The following is a 22,037-nucleotide window of genomic DNA, read 5'->3' on the forward strand; positions in this document are numbered from 1 at the left end:
ATTAAACCTACAAAAAGGTTTTTTTTTTTGCTAACTTTGGTGAAATTGCAAAGGTTAAAGAGTATTAAATATTTTTAATTACTTAAAAGTTAAAAATCAGTTATAAAAAATAGTTAACTAATAAATGAAACATGTAACCATCATTTCCTTTTCATAATAATTAGTTAGCCAAACAATAGTTAGATGAAACGAATGAGACATGAGTCTTAATAATTTCAAAAGAGTTTGGAGAATTTAATATAAATTACTAATAAATTTAATGGCATTAATAAAACTAATTAACTTCTAATTAGTCAAGTGAATGTAAGAACAAAGAGAGTACATAGTACTGACAACGAAGTTTTTGTTGTTAAATTACTAATTTTCTAGTACTAGGCTGAAAAAATGGTTTTAAAGTAATAATTATAAAATGTAATAATTTTTATTTAAATAAAATGATTAAACCATAACACATAACACATAAACACAACTCCAATTTGCTACCTCTTTCTATATTTTCTCAAATTCAACATTTTAAAATTTAATTGATGCTTCTATTTAATAATAGTGACGTGGATATAATAATTAGAAGTTTAAGCATGGACATTTTATTTTAAATATAACAAAATTTGCTTTAATTAAGCATTTCTTAGTTTGTGTATATGAGCTTTAAATAACCAAAACTATGAAAAGGAGATGGCACTGTACAGGGGAGAAAAAAAAAACCCTAGAAGGAAGAGAGATTTGAAATTGAAACGGAACTTACCAAAAATAATAGAGAAAAAAATATTTATTTAATAATAATATATATAGAGAGTGTTTAGCGCATGCCAGCTCAGTCACAAGTGTTGTGTTCATAAAACTACGGCGCTACGTACAGCTAATACAACACTCGCGAAAATTAAGAATTTTATTTAATTTTCCCCTTTTTTTCCTTCTCAAATCTCAAAACCGAAACGCACTCACTAACACAACACCACGACGAAGACGACGCACTTCTGCAATCTCTCCTTCGTTCATTCTCCTATTCGAGAATCGTTCAATCGAAATCAAATGTGCAATTCTTTGCCAAGGCGCTTCCAGATTCGCCTCCGCTGACGCTGATTTCGAATCCAATCCAGCCGAATCCGATAATGTCTTCCAGCTTCAGTCCCTCGCGTCCGCCGCAGCAGTTAATCGGGGTTTCGCGCCTGAGATCCTCCGGCGTTAAGAAGCTGCCGGAACCCTTGCGGCGAGCAGTCGCCGATTGCCTCTCCTCCACACTCTCTCCATCCAACGAACCTTCTAGAACTCTTCAGGTCTCTCTCTATTCTTCGTCTTCGCTTCGTGATTCGTGTTGCACTGGATGTGGAAAATTGGAAAATGAATTTCGCACGACACCGTTGCTGGAAATTATTTTTTTATTAGAAATTATTATTTTTGAAAAATTGGACGTTAGTTACCATTTTTTTTTTCACTTCTGTTATTATGTAAAAATAGGAAGTTATTTATCCTCGCGGTTGGGGAAGAAAGTGGGATCGAGTAGGCTTTTTTTACGTACTTAGCTGAATATGAATCTTGTTACTGAGCTGGAGGAGGGGTAGTTTGGTCAATGTTGTGTGGCTGGTTTTAGGTTAACTTGTGGGAAGGGGTATTACTTCTGTACACACTCTTTCTCACTGGGCATGTTACCTATTTAGCATACAAGGTGTCTATCTAGTTATAGATAGGAGGAAAAATAAAAGTAAAATGAGTTAAACTTCTTTCAGTTAAAATTACACATTAGTTACAGTAAGTTACTGGATAAGCTAAATTAGTGAGCTATTATCCCCTTTGTGTATATGAGCAATCATTTTAATATTTCTTTTGCATTAATTATATAATTAGTATTCAGTAATTGCTTGAAAAGTCTTCCTGGCTTGCTATACCCATCTTGATAGGCACCATAGCAACTTCCTGTGCGAAGTTCTGGAAGTTAGTTAACTGCTAATGTCGTCTTTAATTTTTAATGTGTAGGCTATGAAGGGTGGCGGATATGGTTTTCGTAATTAGTGTGATGATTGCGTCTTTATCAACGTGACATTTGAAGTTTTTCCTTAAATTTGTTGCTTGTATGCTAATGATTTCAGATGGCTGAGTAATGCCGTGCATGTGTGCGAGAAGTTTAAAAAGTACTCTGTGTGGAGTTCTTATTTGATGTAATGGTCATTTTTTTATCATCATATACATATGCATATACATATATAGTATGCATGCATACATCTATGTGTGTGTATGATGCTGAACGTTTTTTTCTTAATTTTGTTCGTGTAAGTTAATGATTTTAAACAGCTGAGTAATGCTGTGATCAGGTGCAAGAAGTTTTGAAAGTACTGTCTGAAAATAATGAGTATTCTTGTTTTGCTTTCAACTCATGATGCAGGCTGTGTATCAGCAGGGAAAATTTTAATATTTACTGCAAATGTTGTAATGCTGATGTCACATTCAATATTTTTTTGCATTTATTGTACCATCTGTACTGAAGTTACTAACATATATTTTATGCAACAAATATGATTGTTATCGACAGTAAGTCTAGTATTTTTAGATGTAAGGTGATTACTCAAGCACCAGCTTTCTATTATTGGGGTTCCTCACCATCTGCAACATCGTTTTTGTTTCTTAAAATATTAACAGATTTTAATGCATAACTGTCGCTCTCGTTACTATGACCAAATCCCATTTAACTGCAAATTATTGTACCATTTTATTTGATATACAGTAACCAAATTCTAAACTTTACCAATTTGTTTTTATTTTATAGCTTAAATATATGATTTCAGGACTATCTGAAGGCCCCTGCAGCCACAGACTTGGCTTATAATGCAATTCTGGAACATACTATTGCCGAGAGGGAGCGCAGGTAATTGTTACATTTATTTATCCCATGAGGTAGTTGGTGATGCTTTCCAGACTTGTTAGAAAAACATCTCGATAAATATCCTGCTATGTATGTACTTAAGACAATGTCATGCACGCAGTGAACTAATTTTTTGGATGAAAGGTGTGGAGTACATCCTTATAATTTCTATTTGGTAGTAGCTGAGTATTTTTTTTTCTTGGTTAAGAAGGTAATGCACCTCTGAAGTGGATGGTGAACAATCATACACACACACACACACACACACACACACACACATATATATATATATATATATGTGTAGGATTTACCTTCTCTTGTCTACTTGTTTTATTCTGCTATTGGACCTGATTTTCCTTTCAATTCATTGAAGATCTAGTTCCTTTTGTTATGAATTTGTTAGTGTTTCCCACAGTTGAACTATTGTAATTGACTTTGTACTAGAATTTTGCTAAGACAAGCTGATTATACTGTTGCTTATTGTGTACTACTGTCGGTTAGGTACCTCAAATATTGTTTCTATTTCTTTATTGCCCTTTCCTGTTATACAATTTCAAATTCCAGAAGTTTCTAACTTTGATATTTTCTGTCAGTCCTGCGGTAGTCACAAGGTGTGTGGCACTTCTGAAGCGGTATCTCCTAAGGTATGTTTTCAGTTACTTAAATATGTCAAAACTCAATGGTTTACCAGATTTCTATTTTCTGGACATTATCTATTACTCTAGTCTAGTGTCTTCCATCCTCATTTCATAGACTTGCACTTCATTTTACTATAATTATTTCAATATATGAATTTACTTACACAATGTTATGTCAATCTTTATGTTAAATAAAATGCCAAAAAGAGTAGAGTATTGGTAGGTGTTTTAATCAATGCCAAAAAGTGGGTATATGTCTGTTTTGTATGCTTTATGCTGAACTTGAACTTCTACTCCTAGAGTACTTCGTTGGAAGAAGCGTTTTGTTTTACCAATCTTACATGCAGAACAGTGATGTAAACTCAGTGTCAATAAAGTCCATTTATTAAACAACAAAGATGATCATTAGTTGATAATTGAAGGTACCAACAAAAGTACTAGAGCACAATGTTATCTCATTTCTTCGTTACATTCTACAGCAAGATGTTTCAAATTTGGGGAAAGGGATTTGTTAAATTAGTTTTTTCACATCCTATGTCTTTCAAAATTTACTGTTCTGATGTGCATTAAAGTTTCTAATGTATTTACATTAAAGAACTCATAATAATCAATTAATAGAATAATATGGTAGATCCTCATATGTAAAAATTAATATGCTCTAGTTATCTGTTTCTTAAGACATGGCAATGCCTATATCATTATTTTGTTAAATTAGTGTTTACTGGATTTTGATTATTTCAAACTCAAAAACTAGCTTTTCAGTCTGATTCTTGAAGAATTTGATTATCAGCTTTTCTCATACTCATGAAAGAAGAATAAGTTAATCCAAAGGTCAAATGGTCTCTCACTTCGCAAAACGAGTGACACTTAAATTCTATTGAAAATTATGCAGTTAGATTCCTTTTCCATTTTTTGTGGGATAAAAGCACAAAATTGCATTTAGGCAAATAGCTTCTTTGTCTAATTGAATAGAACAAAGTACAGAAATGAGGACAAAGTGTCATCTCAAAAGAAATCAAATGTGCAGAGTCTAGGAAGAAAGAAATAGCATGCACATTTTTTGTTGGAAGGGGATAGGTTGGCTTTCTGGTCCTGGAATTCATTGTTCCTTGTATTAATTATTGTCTTAGTAACAAAACTTCTTTGTTCTCAGGCCAGGGGAAGAGGTTAGTGAAACTTCTTTAGGTTTATGCTAATTTTCTTTGTCGTTTAAAGGATCTTATATTCATTATCTGAATGCTGTTTACGTAGATTTATAGAATATCTGAAACATGTAATTTGTATCTTTCCTTATTTGACTGCTTCTTGGACAATATACAATCCTGTTATAGTTGCTATTTGCACATTAAGTACTCACAACTTATTACTACAGATACAAACCAAGTGAGGAGACATTACTTCAGATAGATCGTTTTTGTTCAACCATAATTGCTGAATGTGATATTAACCCTGCTCAGCCGTGGTCACGAGTTTTGAATCGTCAATCTGGTGTATCAATAACATCTATAAATACATCTCCTTTACCTGTATCTACCTTTGCTTCTGAGGCACTTGTAAAGTCACTAAGTTATGTTCGTTCATTAGTGTCTCAACACATTCCTAAACGGCTTTTTCAACCGGCGTCATTTGCTGGACCACCTTCATCCGGACAGTCACTGCCGTCATTGTCATCATTGCTAAGTAAATCCTTCAATTCCCAGTTAACTCCTGCAAGTATTCCAGAAACACAAAGTTCCACAAGTGTTCAAGAACAACTAGAGAAGGATTCAAGTTCTCTATCCATTTCAAGGTTGTCGAAAATTGAGAAAGCTGATGAAATGGATGAACTAGGGTTCATCGCAGGTGATGTTCTGAAATGGCGCTGGCTTGAGGAACCAATGTCATCTATAGGCACTGAAAAGTAATAATCTGTGCTTTATACTGGTTTAGGTGTCTTGTTAATGGCCACTGTAGCTTACATCTCCACTTTACCTTTTAATTTTCAATTATCTTCTAGCGTTTCAGAAATTAACTTTGTTAATTAACATCTGTTAATGCAGTGATCGTGCTGCGAATTCTCAAGACATGACATCACATAGCTTCTTAGAAATAGGTGCCGCAGCTCTACTTGTAGGAGACATTGAATCTAAGATGAAGGAGCAGCCATGGAAATTTTTTGGAACTGATGATATGCCTTACCTGGATCAGCTATTGCAGTCTTCCCCTGTAACACCAATTACTGATTCTGATTCTGCTCGCCCCCATTTGAGAGCGATTACAGCATCTAAGCGCATAAAACCTGGTTCTCGTCAGATATGGCATGTTCTTATATGAACTTGCTCTGTTATTTTTCTTTTTCTATTTTTTTTTGAGTTCATGACATGCCAAATCTTTCATAATTTGTTGTTTTAGCCAAATATTATATTACAAAATCTGAACTATTACCTTCATAATATTTTATTTGATGTGAAGTTGAAGTACTTACAATTTAAAAGCAATGGTTTCTAGAATTTTAGATTATCCTTCAAAAGACAAATGGATTGTCATGTCATGTTGATTAATTAATTGGTTTGTGCGAGGTATGTTGAATTAGTTTTGTCAGTTAAGGTTTTGTCATTGTACTTTTTCTGTACTCACTCTGTTTCTTGTATTCTTGTTCTTTCCCTCTTCGTTGTATATTTTTTTTAATATACACCTTATCTGCACTCATACATAAGATCTTTATGCAATTTGGGTGGTCTCTTTGGTTCATTATCACTCATTTCAGCAAGGACTGTGAACTTATGCGAATTATCATGCTAGTTGTATGGGCAACATTATGTGATAAGTATTTGAATTGGTCCTATACAGTTTGATATTCTTTTTATCCACAAGATGTGTAAAAGATATATTTTTTCTTTTTCACTACTTGGTATGCAGCAATGTTTTTCATGATTTGGTTTGCTAAACGCTTCCATTTCTACAGGGAGGATTTTCCTGTGACTACTTTCCGTCCCAGAACTCGACAGCTTTTCCAGTATCGTCATTACAGGTTTAGATCATTTGACTCTAGAGAATCTTCAGACGAATTGGACAACAAATGTTTGAACCTGATTTTACCATATCTGAATATGCATGCCATAAAATAAATTATAACTTGGTCTTTCGTTGCAAGGGAAATTGCTATCATTGCTTTCCAATTTATATTCAAAAAATGTAATTATTTAATATTTGTCACTTCTTTCAATGTCACTTCTTTCAAAGTAATTGTTACTTCATCCTAAAGCTTCTTAAGCTGAAGTCGAATATTTACATTAGTATGTATGATTTTACTTGTTTATTGAGCTCTGGTAGTTTTGGTGCCATTATTGATGATTTAATATCTTATTGTCTATAAATTTGCACACTCTGATGACAGAATTGAAGGGAAAACTGTCAGGAATAGTTAGAGCTGTTAAGTAAATAGGGGGGGGGGAGGACATATTGTAAGCCAGGAATTTATTTGGTAAAGGCCCCCCCAAAAGGCCTGATTGTCTTTTTTAGAGGGCTATTTCTGAATCACATATAGTGTAGTGTAGCTATTCCTTCTGCAACAGTTGCTGCACTTAACTGTTCTACTTCAGCAGTGACTTTAGTTCCCAGGGCAGCTCTGCCACTATAGCACTCTATTTATAACCCTTTATAGAGTAACTTTTCTGGAGATGGATGCAGAAATAAGACATAGAACGGGAGGATAGGAGAACACCGCAAATGAGGAACTTGTTTAGGAGGAGGCTCAACCCCCCAAGCATCTTGAGGAAAACTGATATGGTAGTGGGTTAGAGTGTGGTGGTCCAGAGATTCTCTCTTGGGCAAGAAAAATGGGATTAACCCATTTGATGGTTATGATCCTTTTGGGTAGGTTACTAAAGTGGAATGCTTTTTAAAGTGCAGCAAATTAAGCCACTAGTTTAGAATTGTGGGAGATGATCAGCAGGGATTCTCATGCAAGTGGAATCTCTATGTTGAGAAGAGAGAAACTGAGAAGGCCTCTGGCGAATTCCATTTATTTATACCACAATGAAGCTATTCAATTTATATGGGGAGAACATAATTACATAATATTCAGAAACCCTATTTTGGGCTAATAATATAAATGTAGAATCAATCTAATTGCCTAATGTCAATAATAACTTTATCTATAAGATTCTAACATATCTACATTCAAACACTCTCCTTTAAGTTGGAGCATATTGGTCATATACACCAACCTTGTTACATATGTTGTTAATCCAATGACCCCTTAGTGATTCAGTGAATATATTTGCTAGTTGATCACGGGAATTGACAAAGCTAGGAGATATTTCATACAGCATAACTTTCTCTTTGACATGGTGAGAATCAACTTTAATATACTTCATACTTTCAAATCATATCTTTTACATTCCCCTCACGTTGGACATATATATGATATAAGTCAAGCTTGTTACAAACATCATCAGCATAAGACCCCTTGATAGAGCAAAAGTGCTCAGCAGACAATATGACTATTGGAGAGCGAGAAGAATGCTTGTAGGGCATGACCAACTGCTGGAAGCAATAATTGCTTCGAAAACACCATGACTATTGGAGAGCAATAATGGTGAAATGAGATTTTGATTGTTGGAGGCCATAATGCTTAAAGGATGCAATGACTACCGGGAAGGAAGAATTCCCAAATGGAGTGATTGATGTTAAAGATAAAAAATGCTCATAGAGCGTGGCGACTACTAGAGAGCAAAAGTGCTTATAGTGCGTTCAAAAAATGTCTCAGGGCTCTATGGTTGGCAAGAAAAAAATGAGTTGGTGGTGAATAGTGAAACACGAAATAAAAGGAACAGAAATTGGCAAACATATAGAATTTCTAAAAGGGTACCTTTGGTCCATTTGGAAAGCACAAATTAAGGTTGCCTTCTCGTTAGGCTCCCGATACCATGTTAAGAAGCAGGAAATCAAGAAGGTGTGTGATGAATTCTGTGTATTTAGACAATAGAGGAACTATTCTATCTAATTTGATTGATCCTAATATCAACTGTTACTATATCTATAGGATTCTAAAATATCTATCACAGTTACATTTAGAGGACAAGGTTGTTGTCCGGAAAAACTGTACAGTAAAAACTATTAGGGACTTTCAGAGCATTTAGTAAGAGGAGATCAGTTAGATAATTTGTGGATGGGGGGATAAGGGGTTTCTTTGCCTTATCTCAATTGTTCAATAAAATTGTTTTTTCTTTAAATTGCTCATTTTTATTCCTTGCTTCCTAAGATTTTGCATATATATTCAGTTAATAATTACAGTATTTTTTTATCATAGTATTGTTAATAGTTTATTTATGTGTTTCTATATCTCACAAAATGTTCTCTTTTGTCGACCAGTGAGCAACAACCTCTGCGATTGAACACTACTGAGGTACATGATGTTATAGCCGCAGTTTGTGCAGAGGTTTCTGTCCCAAATGCCAATGTTGTCAGAGCCTCAACTACACTAAATAATAACAGCGGCAAACCATCAACGGATGTGGCTGTGAGCGTCCTTATTAAACTAGTTATTGACATGTATGTTTCAATTAACTGTTGTCTTTTTTATGTTTTATTCCTTTCTGGTTACCATCAGTCCTAAATAATTTTTCTTACTTTTACTGTATATTCCTGATTTCTTTTATTAAAATATTAATTTTTTGTGAGTTTCATTTTCTCACAGAATGTAAACTAGTACGAGTTGAATTAATTTTTGAAGTAGAGAAGATAAGGGTTTGATATTGCAAAATTGAAGAAAAATGTTATGAAATATTTATTTTATTGAAGGTGGTCCCCATTACGCTAGTAAAAATATATCCCAAATATCATCCAGAAATTCTTGCAATTTGGCACTAATTTAATGAATGCCGTGCTTAGAATCTGTTTTAGCTACGGGCGCAAGCATATAAAGAAGAAAATAGACACAGTAAATTGTAGGTCGGCCATGAAACAGATAGAAATGTCTGATGTACAAAGATTACTCTATTCAATGCCCATGCGCATAACATTGGATATTCTCCACAAATCTCATTGAAAATTTGTTGCCATTCACAGTTGAAGGAACCATTGTTTTTTTGAAATTTTTACAGAAAGGAGGGATGGTTTTATAGAGGTGTACGAATATATAACTTGTTGACTGGTATTTTTTGCAGTTGTCCATTTTATTTTAGTTTGGGTTATTAGATTAACAATTGCCAATTTACACTGATGTGAAAGCATTTTCGAGATATGGCTATGTAGGTAGTATTTCAAAACTTATAATGCTTTTCATGTTGGGTAAAATTATAGTGTTGAGTGCCAAATTGTTTAGCGACATATTAATTTTCCAGCAACTGATTGATTGAACTAATATTTTATTTCATATTTCTATCATTTTACACTTCTGCAAGCCAATTATGTGTAATGATCATAGAGATATTATTTTCCAGGTATGTTTTAAATTCTCAGACTGCTGCTCCGCTCATTCTTTCTATGCTTGAGGTGATTCATAAATAAAAGACTTTTTCTCTGTTATGCTATGCTATCTGTAATATTTTCGGGTACTAATGTATTTGAAATGCAATTTTCAGGAGATGCTTAGTTCTCCTAATACAGCGTGCAGGGTTCGTGCTTTTGATTTAATTCTAAACCTTGGGGTTCATGCACATCTCCTAGAACCGATAGTTGCTAATGATGCTTCTACTATAGAAGAGGAATATTCTCAAGAATCCTATTATGACAGTGACACTAAAGTTATGGTGCCAGGAAGCGCAAAAGCAAGTTCTCAGAATAAGTCAGATGGGGGCTCTGCAATTGATAAATTTGAGTCTTGGATTTTAAATATTCTGTATGAGATACTACTTCTTCTTGTTCAGGTATCATTGGGCAGAAAATGAGATTGTTGAACATAACCATTACTTGTTTCTAAATATTTTTTCTTGGCTGGGATCATCTGTCGACTGGTGTCAATATTTTATCTTTGACACTTGTCACAATATACTAATTTCTGTGTAAATGACATGGTGTTGATGTGTTTCTATTGGAAACTACAGTTAGGATGCGACATTTTTTTAGTGGATTGAAAATATAAGAAAACAAGGCAAGTTTACATCGTTTTCTTGCATTATTGAGATTGGGAATTTGTTTTTCTTTAGTTTATGTTTTAAGAGTTAGATAGCTATTCTAGATGGATTTGTTGTGATATTAATATGTGCTAGGAATTGCATAGAGCACCAGTTGGACTTTCAGGTGCTGTGTTATAGAATATTTTGTATGCTAAGAAATACAACTTTTTTTTATCAGATTTCTCAAATGTTTCTTGATGATTTTTCCATCTGAACAATTAAGTTCTACTTCTGAATTCAATGATGACATTATAATACTTTCGAAGGTAGACTTTTAGAGTATGATAGATACATTCATAACCACGTACAGATAGATGCACATCAAGAAAACTGTTTTTGTTTAATATCGCATAGAATTATATGTCAAAGCTTATATGATCTTGTATTCTAGTGTCTTATAATATAAATTAGGATTTGGATGCTTACATTCCTAATACTTTTAAGATGTAGACAGAAGACATTGTACACTGTCGTGTACATGTCCCTTTAGACTACTAAATTGTCAGGATAACTGCATTAACTAAAAATACGAACATTTAAATTCTTTGAACATACATGTGCCATTGGTTAGTTCTTCCATCTTGTACACATTCTAACTAAATAATATCACCTGAAGATGTTCTAGTCAGTATATTCTTTTAAATTTGTTAAGTAGAACTTGGGGGCTAACACTTTTGAATGTGGAATAAATTAAAGGGTAATTGTTGTAGTCACTGGTGGTACCTAATCCTTGATATACTTGTAAGCTAGTGGAGTACTGTTGAAATAATCTCTGTCTTTAATAACTAGAAAAATATGTTTTTGAGGTAGTGTTCACGTATCGGAGTGGGTTTGCATTTGTTTCAGACTGGTTGGTTCAGCTTAGGTGGATAAAGAAAACGTTTTTATCATCTATTTCATATGAATGTTCTTAAGATAATTATGTTATCTGTCTATCTGCTTTTTCCATTTTTCAAGCATAATGGTTTAATCATGCTGTTGTCATAAATTATCATTTATGCTGATGAATTGCTTTATACAGTCTGAAGAAAAGGATGAATCTGTTTGGGCATCTGCTCTCAGCTGTTTGCTGTATTTTGTTTGTGATAGAGGAAAGATCTGGAGAAACCGTTTAGTAGGGCTTGATATAAGGGTGAGAAATAATTCCCTACTCTCCTATTTGATTCTATTTGTATTTCATGGAAATTTCATTTTTATTTCATAGCACATTCTGCTGGCTAAATATTTTTCTTCTTTTTTGGGAGGTTGGACAGGGTGTCAGGGGAGAGGATTCCTACTAATTATTGAACTTTGGAATTTAATGTAGATCTATAGAAGTTAAGTCTTCTATTTAAGGGAGTGAAGGAATGGTGATGGGGGATGTTTTATTAAGCAAAAAAACAAGTAAAAGTTTAATAATTAATATTTTTCAGACTAAACTAGATAAAATTAAAAATAGTGTCACAGAAGGAAGTTGAGCATGTTTCAAACATCTTTTTAAACCAAAAGGTCATGTCGCTGCATCTAGAACTGAAAACTGACGTTTTCTGTGGTTGTATTGCAAGGAGAGCATTTCACTAATGCTATTCTTATAAATGTCAACTTTCTTCTCTAAGCCTCTTCTTTGTCACCTGTCCCTTTTACTTTCATATTCTCATTCTACCTTATTTCTTTCATTCCCTTTATTCCTTGTTATGAGCCATAGCCATCTATTGGGAACAAGTGATTGGTGCTAATTTTCTCATAGTTGCTATCCTAGAATATGCGTCTTCATTGTCTCACTTTGATTTTCACCATTGTTAGGATATAATCAACGGTGATAGATTTCTAGGAAATCAACCATTACATAATCTCGGAAATTAGGATGATTGATTCCTAATTATTAGGTGTCACAATTGATTCTATTCAATAGCATAAATACATATTGTGTGGTCTGCATTAAACACACAATACATTCAGAACATATACAATTCTATATATAACCAATTTTTGGTGTCCCGGTATTAGTCACTCTATCATCTCCTTGGTTGAACAGCTGTTGTATATGTTTATTTTTAACCCCCAGGAATGATTCTGTAAGGTTGAACGCTTGAAAAACTCAGTGTTTAGGTTTAGGTGAACGTACCTAACATGCAACTTAATGCTATTGGATTATGTTTTAGAATTTCTATGAGGAGCTAAAACAAACAAACTATAAGGTTGTAGTACTTTGGTTTCTGTAATCTAGATGTTCTTTAGTTATTCAGTACTTTTTTGTCTTCCATTAAGACAGTTTGTTTCCCATTTGGGCACTTAAGTCTGTGTGCAAGCTATATGGTTTTAAGCTTGTCAGCCATAAAATAATTCTTAATACAGGGATTTGTAAACCCTAGGTGTTGTATCTTGAGTTATTAATGCATAGCTATTTGCTTACTGCTTTATGTCATTATGATATAACTGTCTAATTTAGTTACTTCCAATCTACTGATAGGTTCTGAAGGCACTTGTAAGAATCAGTAGGGAGAACTCTTGGGCAGAATTAGTTCACTGTAAGCTTATTTCTATGTTGACCAATATGTTTTATGAAGTTCCTGAAGTTGCTGCATCTGTACCCGGCAAACCAAAGTTTCTTGTGGATCAACTTGATCTCATCGGTGGAGTTCAATTTATTTTTATTGAGGTGTGTTTATATCTTTTTTCCAATTGAGTTTATTATCACTGATACTTTTCCCCCTTTTCACCAAAAGTACTGTTCTGTATCATTATTGTATCCTTGCTGCACAAATAAGGCCCAACATGTTATCTCGTCAGTTGACCACTTAATTAATTCATTTTTCAATCTGTTGAGAAACAAGTATATTATGGGTGATCTATGATTGGAATAACAAAACTAGTATTGGAAATGGTGTAGTTGCCTGCTCCAGATCATGTAATTGGTTTTAGGAGTATGAAAGAGTATCGGAGAGTTATAAGTAAAATGATTGTGAAAAAACTAGAGATAAAGATTGTGACACATTGGGCCATTGGATCTCCAAATTTAACCCTAACGGAGTGAGGTTGGTTGACATGATGGGTTAATGGCACAGAAAGATGTGATTGTGAAAAAGCAGATGCAAGGTAATCTCCACTATAAAATTTATTGCTTAAGAAGTCTGATTTTTGGTACAACTTATAAATGATAATGGACCAAGACATAATTTGCAGGACAAGACCTCTAAGCAAAAAGGAAATTATTTTCTGTGAAAATTGGTCTGTCATGCACAAAAACTTAATGGTAAATGATTTTTCTAGGATCTGGAGCTGATATTTACACATCCTCTGGTGGTTGTGGACTTCAGCCAATGATTGCAATGGGCTAGATTCATTTAGTCATTGTCGTGTTGCTTGAGTTGGGGACTTTTAAGCTTTCATCAATTTGTCATTTTGGTTGTGATTGGTTGATCCTACACAGCCTGTCTGGATACACACTTAGAAGTGAGCATCTCAACTAGAAAACAAAAACTATATTTCTTGCGGAGAAGCTCTCAAAAGCACTTATAGCTTCTATCTAAAGAGGGCCCTTATGGAATAATACTTTTGTTATTGTGATTGATTGATGGGTCCAGTACAGATCTTCCATTTTATTTGGTCGTAAGATTTCTATTTTTTAGTTTTATGCAGTGGAATAAAATGTTCATCAAGGTCTTACTTACAATGTAAGTTTCAAAGTATATGATTTCTCCTTGCTTTTTGGTGTGTTGGGTGCAGTATTCCCTAGCAAGCTCAAGAGAAGAGAGGAAAAATTTGTATTCAGTGCTTTTTGATTACATTCTGCATCAAATAAATGAAACATGCTTTGCTTCTGGAGTCAATGAATATAGTGATGATGAGATCCAACCTCTTGCTGCTCTACTTGCTCAAACAAATGCACCTGAGGCATTTTATATTTCTGTTAAACTTGGGGTAGAAGGCATTGGAGAGATTCTGAGAAGATCGATTTCTTCAGCACTGTCCAGATATCCCAATAGTGAACGACTAAATATGGTACTTCTATATTCTTTTTTTCTTATCTGTTGTTTTAATAGTTTAAGGGTTATTCCTTTTCATGATTTTAGTGAGTGTCTCTATTCTGCATCCGTTGGTGGACATAATAAATCTTAATGTTTTTTTAAATGTAAAAACCTGCAAGATTGTTTTTTTTTTGTTAACACGGAGGAAAAAGGTTTCAACTTGGATTAGTTTGTAAAGGCAGGTAAAAACATTTAACAATTTGGACTACGAAGAAAGCATGTGAAACAATTTGTCTAGTGCTTCTCAGGGATTTGTAATACCTTCATCAAACAAAAAAAGCTTTTCTACCAGAAACACATGATTACGAAGTGTAAAAAGTAAATTTCTAGTAAATATAATTTTATCTACCCTTTTGTCTTGGACATTAAATTTATTTATACTTTATATGACATCTTCAATATTGTGGGAGTTGCTTTATAGTCATAAACTAAATTCTTGTTCAGTTGATGGTTTATATCAATTAAAACTTATAATTTGAGGGAGGATTTCTTTGGTAGCCAAAATTAAGGGTTAAGTATGTTTTTAGTCTTCGAACTTTGAGCAAAATTAAAATTTGTCCCTGTTTGAAACTTTGATACATTTTGGTTTCAAACTTTAAAAAAAAAATGAAGTTATTCACTGGTTTAGTTCAGTTATAGTTTGGTTTTATATTCATTATACCCTTTATTAAAGATTATGAAGTTATTGTCACTTTTAGTTTTAATATGTTTTTTCAAATATTTGGCTTAATATGTTTATCAAAGATTATGTTTAATTTCTAGATATTCGTTTTGTATATTGTTGATTTCTTTTAAATATTTGCAGCTACTGGAAGTTGTAGCGGAAAAATTTGATGCTGTAATAAGTACATTCACTCATTTGGACAAAGAGTTCTCTCATATGAATCAGATAACCAAATCTCTCAAGTTTCTGGAGAACATGGAAGGTGTGGTTCTGAGAAATGGCATTGGTTTACAGGCAAAGCACTCGTGGTCCACTTTACATTCTCTTCTTCATTCTGAAAGAATTTCTTATCGTCAAAATGGGTATATCTGGTTAGGTGATCTGCTTATTTCCGAAATTAATGGAGAAAGAGATGGAAATATATGGTCAAGCATAACATACTTCCAGCAGAAAATTGCTCAAGCTGGAACTCAAGATTCGTTCAATACCTCAGATGTTCCTTTGCCCATTTTACTTTTGTGTGGCCTTCTAAAGTCTAAATACAACTATATTAGATGGGGATTTTTGTATGTCCTTGAAAGGCTTCTCATGAGATGCAAATTTTTGTTAGATGAGCATGAAATGCAACAATCAAGCAGCAGAGATCAGGGTTATGGGAAGAGGGATTGGCATCTCGAGAAAGCCAATGCAGTGATTGACATAATGAGTGGAGCTTTGTCTTTGGTATTTCAGAAAAATGAGACAGATCGCATTAATATTCTGAAAGTAATTTTCACTGAACTCGACATACTTTTTTATAATATGCTCATGATGTAACATTATCTGTCTGTAAAAGTGTTGCAATCCACACTACAACATAACAGAAGCCTGATCCCCCTAGGTGAAGTCAGCTGCATGGCCACTTGATACCATTAGTATATTGGTCAGAGATTCTAACTCTTTGGAGATATTAACTATGAGATCGCTTTTAATAACTTAATCCGATTGCCTCGTTGGTCTCTCTTTTTTCACGAGACTAAATACTGTTACTCTCCTTAGTAATGCTTATTCCAATAGTCTGCATATGTCTAAACCACCTTAACTGTTTTTTTATCTTTTCCTCAATTAATGCCACCCCAATATCTCTTCATATACTATAGTTTTGTATTGCATCCTTTAGTGATCCATCCTTCGTTCTCATTTATGCTACCCCAACTTTTGTCTTATTGCTGCCTTAAAGCTTAGCATCCGGTACCATAGAATATACAAATGTCTAGCAGTATGGGTAAACATTTTAGTGAGATTTGTAGATAATTTGACAATTCGCAAATAACCCCTGATGTCTTTTTTCCATCTTAACCATCCCACTTGTATCTTGTGTATGGCATTCACATTACTTGCAATCAGCACTAATTTTGAAAAATGTAGCTACCAAGTCTGCATGTTCTAATCCTATTTGAGTTTGTTTTAGGATCTGTTAAGGAACTTTTAGTCATGCTTTGTTTATCAGTAAACTGTTTATGGAGCATATTTTTTGTTATATGATCTAGAATGGTGTTATTTTCTGAGTGGTGAAGAATTTTGTAGTAAATTAAATTTCTACAATCACAGACTATGTTCTAGCCGAAAAAAATTGTTGATATTGTTGCAGATTTATATTGAAGAATAGTAATTTTTATAAAAATATTGTTTATGTTATTCCTTTAAACAAATGTTTGGAGAATTTGTATTTGGTTTTATGTTGCTGCTTCTATTTAGGTATTGCTTGATCTATCATTTTTCATCCTATGTGCTGAACACTTTTCTCTGTTTATAAACAGATGTGTGACATATTATTCTCCCAATTGTGCCTTAGAGTTCCTCCAGCTGCAGCTCTGCCCTATGGAGATGATGTACACCATGGTAGAAATTTAAATCACAATAATGTAAGTAAAAGGTTTGATAGAGATAATCATTTTGCCAGGCAAGATACTTTCCACTGGGATGAACACAAGGAGGAAGCTAATAGGAGATCCGGCTATCATAATAACTACCACCTGGATCATGAGACTGCATCAATGGCAGCACTTTCCCAAGGACGAGCCATTGTCCCAATGCAATTAATTGCACGTGTTCCTGCTGCCATACTATATTGGCCACTTATTCAATTGGCTGGAGCAGCAACGGATGATATTGCATTGGGTGTTGCTGTTGGAAGTAAAGGAAGAGGAAACCTGCCTGGTGCTACATCTGATATTCGAGCCACACTTCTGCTACTACTTATTGGTAAATGCACAGCAGATCCTGTTGCTTTCCAGGAGGTTGGTCAGGAACAATTCTTTAGGTGATTCCTAACTTTGCTCTTTGTGAATTTGTTGGCTTTCTTACTTTATCATCTTTATACATTGGCATATAAAACATGAAATTTCTTGCATCTTGCAGGGTACTTTTGGATGACACTGATTCAAGAGTGGCATATTATTCTTCTGCTTTTCTTCTGAAGGCATGGATTTTAATTGATTTTTGGTGTTGGAAATGTGTTAGATCCATGTCTATATATATATGTATGTGTTTGTGTGTGTGTGTGTAACTATATCATCTTTTGTAATAATTTCTCGTTGCTACAGCGAATGATGACCGAGAAGCCAGAGAAATATCAATTCATGCTTCAGAATCTTGTTGTGAAGGCTCAACAGGTACCTCCGTTTTTCATAATGAGTTGGTCCAAGTCCATACTAGTAGTAAAGCTGAGATTTAATATTAATCTTACATTTGATGAGCTTCATATCCAAATTCTGTTTATGTAATTCTCATGATTATGTTAATGAAACAAAAAAAAATGGTGACATTCAGGCTTTCGAAGTTCCAGTTACAGTGGAAATTTAGGCTAAAAGACAAGATTTTGAAACCATGCTTGCAAAAGTCATTATATCAGAATATTAGGGTTATTCATTTATTCTTAGTCCTGCTATGCTAGTGGTCATATAGGAATGGGTTTGTACTAGTACTTGGCTTAGACGTATTAGTATAAACTAGTTATTAAAATTATAATTTATATCTTTTGAAATTATTAAAATTATTATTATAATGGATTAAAAAAAATAGTGGTAATAATATAAATCTTAATGTTACCTCAAGTAGATTGGTTATTTAATATTAATATCATCCACATTATCTAATGGACACATTATTACCTCAATATATATTAAGTGTGTACATTAATATAAATAATTACTAATATACATTGAGGGTATTAATATCTCAAGTAAAATGTTATCTCAAAAAAATTGATATCATCCACATTGGTTATTTAATATTTAATTTATTAATTTCTATATTAATAAGCTTACATGTACATGTCGATATAATATAAAAAACTCACTTTGTTCATCTAAAAGAAAATTTTCAACTATTTAATTAAGTGGGAAGTTAATCAATTAATAAAGATTGACTTAAAAATTGCATTAGACATTAATTTTGCTTAGAGAAGATAGTTACATGGAACTATTTATATTTTTTCATGTAATTATATATTAAGTAATTGGCTAAAAGTTCAATTGAACCTATTAAAACAATTAGAAAGATACATACATATATATATATATATATATATATATATATATACTTTTGAATGTAATTGATGTAAACTTTTCATTCTTTTTGTGTCGTGCTTTATCCATGTTTTTTTTATATTAATAAGTTTAGATGTAAGCATTACTGTTTTAAGATAAGAAAGTTAAAGAATAATGATTGTCCTACCATTTTTGAGATAATTCTTTTAGAGTGAATTCAACTTTTTTTAGGTAAAATAACATTATATAAATTTGTGAGGTCATAAGATATTAAAGATTTGAAAATTACATTATATTAAAATTATTACAAATAAATATAAAGTTTTAAAAATTATAATACATTATATTTTATTTTGACATGTTAATATGATAATTGGCTAACTTTGGTTATCATGAGTGAAGTTTTTGTTATCATTTATTTATTTTATTGTGTATCTTAAAATATAAAGCGGAAAAAAAACGAGAATGAAAAATTGGAATGAAAAAAGACTTATTCATTTAATCATTCACTATTTTATATGCTTGTTGCTTTTGTTTAATTTACATTTTTAACAATATTAAAACAATCAAGAAAATAATATATTACTTAAAAATAATATTAGATATTATACATAAAAGAAAAATCAGAAAGGTAGAAACAAATTATTCAAATAGATACGAACCTGTGTTAAGGGAAAAATAATTCTTTAGGCAACTAACTCATTTCTTTCCTTCCTGCTGGTCTACTTAAATGTCATATTAGAGGACTCTAGATCTGTTGATTAGTTCCTTCTTCTTTTTTTCCCTTTTGTTGGTTTATTTCCGTACTGCGCCCAACAGTATGTGCCATGAACAAATGGTAAAAAGGCCACTCTTGTAGGTACGAAAGATACTGCTAGGGTAAACAGAAAAAACCGTACACTTGCCTGCTTTTAGTATATTAAGATAAGATAGGAGTATTAGGTTTTGGTGTTTATTATCCTTCATTGCCTTCCCCCATTTTTCATTCGATCCTTTAATTTCAAGGAGGAATATAATGATTTCCTGCCAAAAAGTGCACGCTCAATTTGTCATTGACTATGAAGGTCGTCAAATTAAACTCGTGGGAGTTTACCATCCTAGATATATCTACGGACAAATAAAACAGAGCTTAGATTCAACGAGGGAGAAAAGGAAGCACAACCAATTTTTTTGGAAACATAGTTGGACCCATCATCTGCTAAAGTAAGGTGATGAAATTTTAGAGGTGACATGGAAGAAAATAAACCAGTCCCAACAATGTGAGAAGAAGAATTACTAGTTATGTACTTGCTAATAGATTTCCTAATATTATTTTTAAAATTAAGTGAATTCTTATGAGTTTACGATGATCAAGACAGTTGAGAATTTATGCAAAAGGATGCGGCAGTAGATTAATAGTGCTTGATAAGTTTCCCATATGTGAGTTATGCCCTCTATAGAGATGGTGCAACAAGCATTTGTTGAGTTACAAGAAAAAACACTCCAAGGGAGTTCATTTCCTTAAAATTTCTGGATGTTCGATTTGTTTTTTATTTTTTTTGTGGTTTTCTTTATAATATAATATTTTTGGTGAATTTAATTGTGTTGCTTAAATTATCACACGTTGTCTTTGCAATGTAGAGTAACAATGAAAAGCTGTTAGAGAATCCATATCTTCAAATGTGTGGCATACTTCAACTGGCAAATGATCTTGGGATTGACCTGTGATCTTCAAGGCATGACTTTCTGGGAGGCTATATTATATGGGGTAGGACATCTGCATTGGTTTGAGGAATTGTCGCTATTCATTCTGAGGAAAAACTTCCGTCATTGGATTTACTCAGATTGAATACATATACATATCCAGGGCATACTTAAGTTCGGATGTTTCATTCTTGCAACATAAATGGATTGATTGTCAGTATTGCAGAGTACAATTGTATCCAGAGAAAAAAGAGCCAGTGGAATTGAATGAACTCTTAATATTAATTAATTACTTTGAGAAGTAATTAAGAGAACTAGGAAACATACTGCATGGCATCAATTCCTGTATCTCTTCAGTGATATCACTAGTTTGGAGAGCAATGTTGTATACTTGTATCTGCCATTATTTCAACTACTGGGGGAAGACAGAGTTCTATTAAGGGATAAATTTGAATGTCCCTGATTTTGACTCAACTGTTGAAATTCTTGGCCTGCCACCAGGTTCGCACCCTCTCTTATTTTCTTCTTGCTTTGTTGGGATATTGACGCCTTCTTTGTGTCTTTAGTCGAGACATTAGTACCCTGGTCTGAGTAGATGTCAATAGAGCAGCTAAACTCTGATATTCAAAATCTTGTGACGTGTTTTGACATGATCATTTTGTGTGCATGCAGTTGCTGGCGGGCGTACATTACTTTCCAACCAAAATGTGTGCAGAACTACATAAGATTGTCTCTTGTACAGGCCATAGATTCCCACCGAGCCTTCTTCAGTTTTTTTTTTCATTCATGAAGGCTGCCTCTATGCTTGCTTTTTTTACTTGGCATACAGGACCTTTCATGGGAAAAAGGGAAGAACTCAATTTTGTGGGTTGTCAATATAATCACAGGTCCAACAAAATCCTTTGATAGGGGCATCATGGGATGTCTACTTTTAGAGGCATCCAAGTTGCTCTCGTTTCCTGTAAATATGTTATTATTTCCCCCCCTTTTGATCTAACATTTATTGCGAAAACTGTAACATGAATTGAGAAATTATATGTACTAATGTAGATGATTTATACAGAATACTGGGCTTTGTGATGGAAATGATTGTGTAGGACAGTTTGTGATCTAACAACCCCTCATAATCCTTCATGGTTTCATTTTTTTTAATATATTTGCAATTAACGCAAAGTTTTGGCCACTATGTAAACTTATGTTCATTCTTGTTCTTATTATAACACAGATGATTTTTATAAGATTATGTATTCCTTGCTCATTAATCTTGGTATGTGAGTTTTTGGTTCACAATTGCTTCTCAGTCAACGGTTCAGTGATAATATCCGTGACCAATACCTTGGAATAGTTATCTGTTTATACTATTATTAATTATTATTAATGGACTTTTACTTGAAAGAACCTTGGGATAGATTTATGTCATTTTTAATCTTGATTTAGTTGTTGTTTAGTTATGATGATTGATTTTAGATGTTTATAATCTTTTGATTGGTTACATAAATATTGTACCGAAGTATCTTTGGCTTTACATAGTACTTCTCAGTCTAACTTCTCAAGAAGA

The 22,037-nt window shown here is 33.2% G+C and overlaps 1 protein-coding gene across 1 annotated transcript; it reads left to right on the plus strand.

Annotated features, from left to right (window-relative positions):
* Positions 1-824: 824 nt before the first annotated feature.
* Positions 825-21,741, plus strand: LOC114183994 (uncharacterized). The gene is made up of 18 exons (XM_085672904.1): positions 825-1,277; positions 2,781-2,860; positions 3,451-3,501; positions 4,868-5,395; positions 5,535-5,796; positions 6,444-6,505; positions 8,851-9,030; positions 9,921-9,972; positions 10,062-10,346; positions 11,617-11,727; positions 13,045-13,233; positions 14,301-14,576; positions 15,408-16,031; positions 17,066-17,568; positions 17,667-17,727; positions 17,852-17,920; positions 20,417-20,980; positions 21,152-21,741. Exons 1-17 carry the CDS (start codon positions 1,113-1,115, stop codon positions 20,501-20,503), a joined length of 3,585 nt encoding a protein of 1,194 aa, XP_085529030.1. The 5' UTR covers positions 825-1,112; the 3' UTR covers positions 20,504-20,980; positions 21,152-21,741.
* The last annotated feature ends 296 nt before the right edge of the window (positions 21,742-22,037 follow it).

The sequence above is a fragment of the Vigna unguiculata genome, chromosome 5 (genome assembly GCF_037176805.1).
Source record: "Vigna unguiculata cultivar grain cowpea cultivar isolate G323 ecotype 2 chromosome 5, ASM3717680v1, whole genome shotgun sequence".
Classification (NCBI taxonomy): domain Eukaryota; kingdom Viridiplantae; phylum Streptophyta; class Magnoliopsida; order Fabales; family Fabaceae; genus Vigna; species Vigna unguiculata.

Bases quoted from the DNA above. Each gene is read 5' to 3' on its own strand.
- LOC114183994 (XM_085672904.1), top strand. From the start codon at position 1,113: ATGTCTTCCAGCTTCAGTCCCTCGCGTCCGCCGCAGCAGTTAATCGGG. The intron at 5,797-6,443 runs GTTCTTATATGA...TTCTACAGGGAG, and splicing joins GTTCTCGTCAGATATGGCAT to GATTTTCCTGTGACTACTTT. The intron at 17,569-17,666 runs GTGATTCCTAAC...TGCATCTTGCAG, and splicing joins GGTCAGGAACAATTCTTTAG to GGTACTTTTGGATGACACTG.